This window comes from Frankliniella occidentalis, unplaced genomic scaffold (assembly GCF_000697945.3).
Source record: "Frankliniella occidentalis isolate FOCC.00 unplaced genomic scaffold, Focc_3.1 Scaffold51, whole genome shotgun sequence".
Taxonomy (NCBI): domain Eukaryota; kingdom Metazoa; phylum Arthropoda; class Insecta; order Thysanoptera; family Thripidae; genus Frankliniella; species Frankliniella occidentalis.
The window spans coordinates 1,304,516-1,312,048 of NW_026267181.1; the positions used below are offsets into that span (position 1 = coordinate 1,304,516).

The following is a 7,533-nucleotide window of genomic DNA, read 5'->3' on the forward strand; positions in this document are numbered from 1 at the left end:
TTAGTGACTCCTTGCCCTGGAGTCACTCAAGTATACCATCGGAAAGGTATTTTTCAGTAGAATCCTGAACAGTATTTCTATATTGGCGCTCGAGTCTGGTTTTCCTCAAAATTAAATAAATATGCGTCGCCGCTAACCTTCAGGTGCACTTTGAAGACGGCAGAATAACTTACGTTTACGGCTAGTCCTGACGTTGATCGCTCCGGCTGGGGTTTTTAAATCATTGCTCCTGCATCAAAGACTACGCCTGATTCATATAGTGCGCTTGTTAAGCCTCGAATATGAGACCAACCTTGCATTTCATAGTAGAGCAAAACCGTCTTAGGGGCATGTAGTACATACCCATAGGTCACTTTTAAGAAGTGGTGCCCAAGCCGTGCCCGTGTCTGGTACGGTCTAGGCGGGGTTGCATACCTCGCAGGGGCAAAGTTTGCAAAATAGCTAAAACAGTGTATTCCGACTGGTTTTTCGAGCCGATATCGATTACAATGGATACAGACACATAAAAGACACTTGAATTTCACCAACCCGCTTGTGTATTGCGGGTTGCCTACCCCTGCGGCGCCAAAATATCGCTAAAACTCGCTGAAAATTGCTAAAAGTAGTTGTTTTTCAGTCATAATGTACCCGGAGTGGTGTGTGTGTGTGTGTGTGTGTGTGTGCGTGTGTGTGTGTGTGAGAGAGAGAGAGAGAGAGAGAGAGAGAGAGCGACAGAGAGCGCACCCGGGATGCGTGCCTACCCGCATTGGGTGGATGTGTGTATGCTATGAGTTTGACTATGGGATCGTGTGTTTATTGCGCTGCACTATTTTGTGTGTGTGTGTGTGTGTGTGTGTGTGTGTGTGTGTGTTTGCATTCCTACGTTTAAATGCTGGCACGATTTGAATTTGGCGGCACTCGCGCGCCCCCCACCCGACCGCTAGTGCTATGCCGCGCAGGGAGCGCAGCGCGTCGCTGCGTTCCCCCACTCCTTCCCCCACTCCATGCGCTCCCCCTGCAGCGCGCTGGCCGGCAACAATGCAGGCCGCCTGCCTGGGCGGAGGCGGCGCGCGTTGCAAGGCGGTGACTAGCAAGCGATTGCCGCGTAAACTTTTCGGTTGGTCGGCTCTTGAGTCTTTCTGTGTAGTGCTGTGCTCAGTGAATATGTGACGCGTCTCCAAAGTGTTTTTAAGTGTGTGTAGTGACAAGCTCTTCATCAGTTGGTAAGTTTAAGTGTTGTTTGGTGCTGTAGTTTAATTAGGAGTGTTCCCCGTGCCTCTCTAACGTATCCCGTATCTCTGCAGCTCTTGTCAAGATGAAGAGACTTAGAATAATTGATCCAAATGTCCAAGTTGAGCCACGGAGAGACACCGACTGGTCACGTTGTGTTGTATGCCAGACCAATAGAGATGAGAACCTCCTTTCGCCCATACTAAACAAAAAATCAAAAAAGGGAGAGGGTATCTCCACTTTGAGTAGAAATCTTCCTCAATTCAAAGCACTTGGGAAAGTGCCTCGTAATGCTGACGTTGATGCTTTGAATTCCGGTCCTGGTATTGAAGAAAACCTGAAATCAAACGATGCAAAATGGCACAAGAGTTGTTTTTTGATGTGCACAGACAGCAAACTGGAAAGAGTGAAAAGTTCTGCCTCAACAGAAAATATACCACCTTCTACTCCCCCAAGTGTACTGACTCGACACGGCTCTGGTATATTTACCACCCCAGTCATACCGTGCCGAATTTGCGTGTTTTGCTCCAAACCTGGAACAAAAACATACCCGTTGAGCAGGATACTCGAAGTAGAAAAAATACAGGAAGTAGCGAGCCACACCAGGGACAGCAGAGTATTGGTTCTCCTACAAGCATGGCAGAGTCCCGCAGGTGTATGGTACCACAACAGCTGTCGAAGCTCTTACACCAGAGAAAAAGAACAACAGAACGTCTCATCGCCGCCCTCTTCAGCGTATGCTGACGCGTTGACAGCCGTTATTGACCATATTAATAGAATGAAACTTACCTCTGAAGTCCTGCCTGTATTTGTCATGACTGACCTTGCTCATTTGTACTCCGCAAAATTAAAGGAAAGTGGCATTGAAATAAGTGCACACACAAGCCGCCTAAGAGATGAGCTGCTGGCAAAATGTCCTTACCTGGAGACGTCGGGGACCCCTGGCCAAAAGTCTCTAATTGCCTTCAAAACTGATTTAAACGAGACATTGAGAAGAGAGTGCTCTATGACTTCCGGTGAACAGGCGGAAATTGACAGGGCGGCAGATATTCTGCGACTTCACATGTTCAACCAAGAATCTTCCTCTGCATCGACAGGCACGTCGGCTGATTGTGTGTCTGCAAGTACACCACCAATGCTGCAATATTTTGTCGACAGAGTTATCAACGGCCCTGGTGCTTCTGAAAACGGGGACAATGTGTGCTTGACAATTGCTGATCTACTTTTTTATCATTCAAAGAAGTCACGGAAGAGTGGAAAGTTTCGCCGCCATCAAGCTGAGCGGGAAACACCAGCACCTGTTTACATGGCAGCAAAGCTGTATGGTGCCACAAGGAGCGAGGAACTTGTAGACAAGAGCCACAAACTCGGTCTTAGTATCTCATATGATAGACTGAGGACGATTCTCATGGAAAGGGCAAACAGAGCATGCGCACTCTATCTCCAAGATGGTGTGGTGTGCCCACTCAGTCTTCAAAAAAATGTCTTCACGACGGTGTCCGTCGATAACTTTGACCACAATACTAGCTCTACGATGGCGAAGGGAGCGTTCCATGGCACTGTAATATCCATTACTCAACATGGACCACCAGGTACTAATTATATTTGCACTGTACTGCACGAATTTTCATGATAAAATGGATCCTGTGTGTGGCCCGCGTGCGCATCTTGTGGACACCGCGTGCGCTTGATAGTACCGAGGGCCGCCGAGCTGTTGACTGCGTGGGCGTACCGGTGCGGTCTGTGCGCCGTGCCCGCGCAGTCAACAGCTCGGCGGCCCTCGGTACTATCAAGCGTACGCGGTGTCCACAAGATGCGCACTTGGGGATCATCCAGAAAGTACGTCCGTCATTCGCCGTTACGAACCCTCCAAATCAAGGCAATGCAAGCTCTCATGGCGCCTGATGGGTAGGCAAAATCATGCATGCCGTGCATGCGCGTATTGCGGGATGGCCTACCCCGAGTTTTGCAGGCGCCGAGCCTCTGTAATTTGCAGGATGATTTTGAGAGAAACGGACGTACTTTCTGGACGATCCCTTGGTCCACACGCGCCGCGCATGTTTCGCGCACGCGTTGTTCTCGGCGTCCATGTTATCATTTCACTGAACTTTCAATAAAAGTAAGTGTGCTATATCGGATTAATGATTGTTACATATTTTTCTCTTTTGACAGGCGTACCTCGTCATGCTGATGACTACACAGCTGTTAACCCCAGGAAGATTCTGGGGCTTCCCCAGGAATACGCGGTTGTGCCTCTAACTTCATTTAATGTGAAACAAGGTCGGTGCCCTACCTCAGATGTGAGTCGCTTGGATTCTTTAAGCGCTGACCCAATGTTAGAAGAACATGCGTGGTTAGAAGCATGTGGTCGAGCAGAGACATCTAACACCTGGGCGGGATTCCACTCCCGGCGGTCCCCTGAAGTCGAACACCTGGCCCGATTTGCCGTGCTTCCGCCATTCAATAATTTGGCGCACACTGTGGAAATGATGGCACACAGTATCAGAGTAGCCATAAAAGCAACTAAGCTTTTAAACCCTGATCAGCTTGCAGTCCTTGGTGGTGACTTGCCACTTTTCGCGTTATTGAAAGAAATCCAGTATACTTGCCCTGAAATATATGGAGAAGATAAAATTTTTATAATGATGGGTGGCATGCACATTGAAAAGGCGGCGTACACTCTACTGGGAGACATACTGGATGGAAGCGGTTGGTCCGCTGCACTTGTAGAGTCGAAAGTGACTACCAAAGGCAGGGCTGACTCTATGCTGACGGCTTCCCACATCACTCGCACTAGATATGTGCACCAGGTACTAAATAAAAATGGCGCTTTAAAATTTATTTAATTGCTGTTCCTGAGGGCACTATTAATATTTTTCATTCTATTTTCAGGTCACTGCTGCTGCATTTTACAGCCTAAAGTGGAAAGCATATGCGGAGTATGCAGGCGATGACCCCTTGTCTTTTGAGGATTGGTGTCACTCAAAGCAGAAAACTCCCCAGTTTCGGTTTTGTGACATCGTTTTGAACCTCATTCTAGCCATTCTGCAGTTGGTCCGGGCAACGCGAACTGCCAACATAGAGCTTTACATTCAGGCTCTTACAAGAATAGTTCCCTTTTTCTTTGCACTTGACCATCAAAACTATGCTCGATGGCTGCCAATCCATTTGAGGGACCTCATTAATTTGGAAAAACACCACCCTGAATTGTGGAACGCATTCCAGAAGGGGTATTTTGTTGCTGCTAAATCTTCACGGCGGTTTTCTACTATTTCTCTGGACCAAGCTCATGAGCAGCTTAATGCTACTCTGAAAGGAAATGGAGGTACGAAAAACATTTTGAAAAAAATGTCCGGCTAACAAACTTTCTGAGATATTAACTGTTACTTTTTTTAACAGGTGTAGTTGGTTTGACAGACAGTCCTTCAGCGCTTTTGAATTGGATTCTTTTTGCGCCTGAAATTGCCGACATCGTCGACAAATTTGAACAAAATACCTTTAACTTTGATCCTGATTCGGATGCGCACCACTTTGACACGGAATCGGCGAGATCAAATTTTCTCCGTGACAAAACTGCACTAGAAGAATATTTTGAGAACACTGGTAAATTTTATTTTATACGAGTAGCGTGACTAACCTGTACTAATTAAAATCCATATACATCACTTTTGAAATGTGCATATATTTTTTCAGGAAATCCTTTTGCTGAGGAAGGAATAAATCTCTACAACTTCGACACACGTCGCTGTGCTTCTGCAGATGTTGTCGACACCTTTTTGAACCTGGAAGCAAAGGGAAATGAACAGTATTTGAAATACACACAGGAAAGGCTGGTAACTGGAGAAGTGTCCATTCATGCTCCGATCAAGCAAAACAAATTCCCTACATTTGCTAAAAATATGAGGCCTGCCAACAAAAATCAAAACCAAAAGGAACAAATAAAGGCCCTCAAAGACGAGAGTGAACTTTTTGGAAAACTGTTTGTTGCTATAAGCAGGGGCAGGCCATCAGACCTCAATTTATTTTTCTCCCACGAAAATACGGATATTCCGCCTTCGCTTTTTCTCAATGATGGAAGTATGAGGCCCCCCAAAAATAATAGTGACTTAGTGAATGACTGCCTTGTTCCACTTCAAACCTGCTCACTGTATAACCGGCCGAAAGTCACAGCAAAAATTTTAGATGGTGGTTTTATCGCTCACCTGCTCAAACCTGGCGTGACTGTGACATTTTCAGAGTTTAGGGAGAAGGTATTTTTACCTTTCATAGTTCAAGAGGCCTCATCTGTGTCAAGACTAGACGTTGTATGGGACACGTAAGTTCAAATTTTGCTCACTTTCATTGCGTTTTAAAAATATAACAGAGTTTTAATATTTCTGTATCTTTTTTCTCTCTTAGGTATATTGAACACAGCTTGAAGGATACGACTAGAGAAAAACGAGGGGAAGGACCGAGAACGCTAGTAACTCCTGAGACAAAGCTTCCGAAAAACTGGCCAGATTTTTTGAGAAATGCAGGCAACAAAACTGATTTCTTTGCCCTTCTTGCTAGAAGCATACCCGACTGCAAAATTATGTGCCAGTTGTACTCAACCTTCGGTGAAGCTGTTGTGTCTAATTGTGAACAGAGTGATGTGTCTTTCATCTCACCTTGTAACCACGAGGAGGCGGATACTCGTATGCTTCTTCACGTCGCCGACGCTGTCCGCTCCGGGCACAAGGAGATCATCATCAGGAGCACCGACACCGACGTGGTCGTTCTTGCGGTGGCCTGTGTGGAAATGCTACCGGGACTAGAAGAGTTGTGGGTTCACATCGGGTCAGGAAAGAACCACCGGTATATTGCAGCTCATGAGATATCCAAATCTCTCAAACTGAAATTAGGTAAGAGCAATTAATTACACCTGTGACGGGATGGATTATTATTAGTGTACACATTCGTACAGTTTTAACAATAAATGTTTCCTTTTCATAGGGCCTAAAATGCCACAAGCGTTGCCGGCTTTTCATGCCTTAACAGGCTGTGACACTGTTTCTGCTTTCAACAAAATTGGCAAGAAAGGTGCGTGGAGTGCTTTGACATTGCACCCCCAGACAGTGGACGCCCTTATTGATTTGGCAGAAGGGAATATTGCAGCAGCAAAGAGAAAGCTTTTCCGCTTTGTAATTGCGATGTTCAGCTCGTAAGTACTAAAAATCAGAGACCCTCAAACACCGACATATTGCATTTTACTTAAAATGATTCCCTTTTCCAGTGCGCAATATCAATCGCTGGCGGAGGCACGTCGAGCGCTCTACTGCAGCACAAAACGGTCGATGGACACCATACCTCCAACAGAGGACGTGACTCTGCTGCACTTTTTACGTGCATCCTATTGTGCTCAGGTGTGGAGTCAGCTGACCGTAAGAACTCAAGCCCTTCCCTCGCCATCCGATTGGGGTTTCTCTCTGAAGGAAGACGGCTGGAAGCCAGTGCATCGCTCCCAACCAACGGCTACTGAAGCCTGCAAAGACATCATTGTCAAATGTGGTTGCAAATCGGCATGCCAGGGGAATTGCAGCTGCTCTAAACGGCAGCAAAAGTGCACCGATTTATGTGCCTGTACTTGTAATAAGGCAGATTCAGAAAGTTAATTAATTTCCTTGTGATAGTTGTGATACTATAATAGTACAAAATATTTATATATTTATAATTCAGATAGCAACGAGTGCAGTATGATTGAAATAAGTAGCATGTGATAAATTAGTAGGTACCTAGCTGTGATGTGCGCTGTGAAAAGAAACAGCAATTACCAAAGTAAACGTATTGTAAACTTTCCACAAATATGGTAGTTCCTGTGATAAAAATACTTTTAAGGTACAGTAACAGATTTGCAATATTAATAGAGTTAATGTTTTAAAATGTAAAACACTTACATTGCAGTTGGAACTGGTACAAGAGTCTGGTTATTAAAACGTATTCGTTTTTCATACATTTATTCTGAAAGCTCTTTAATTTCGGTCAGTTAATCTTTTAAATGTGTTCCGAAAGCCAGGTGGGTGGCGCCAGGCCGCACGATCCCATAGTCAAACTCATAGCATGCGCGCATCCACCCATGCGGGCACGCACGCACGCCGGGCGCTCGCTCTCTCTCTCTCTCTCTCTCTCTCTCTCACACACACACACACACACACACACACACACACACACACACACACACCACTCCGGGTACATTATGACTGAAAAACAACTACTTTTAGCAATTTTCAGCGAGTTTTAGCGATATTTTGGCGCCGCAGGGGTAGGCAACCCGCAATACACAAGCGAGTTGGTGAAATTCAAGTG

The 7,533-nt window shown here is 45.8% G+C and overlaps 1 protein-coding gene across 1 annotated transcript; it reads left to right on the forward strand.

Moving 5' to 3' along the window:
* The first annotated feature begins 3,071 nt into the window (after positions 1-3,071).
* On the forward strand, positions 3,072-7,220 carry LOC127749403 (uncharacterized). The gene is made up of 7 exons (XM_052267418.1): positions 3,072-4,019; positions 4,102-4,534; positions 4,609-4,812; positions 4,903-5,524; positions 5,608-6,092; positions 6,184-6,391; positions 6,464-7,220. Exons 1-7 carry the CDS (start codon positions 3,351-3,353, stop codon positions 6,840-6,842), a joined length of 3,000 nt encoding a protein of 999 aa, XP_052123378.1. The 5' UTR covers positions 3,072-3,350; the 3' UTR covers positions 6,843-7,220.
* The last annotated feature ends 313 nt before the right edge of the window (positions 7,221-7,533 follow it).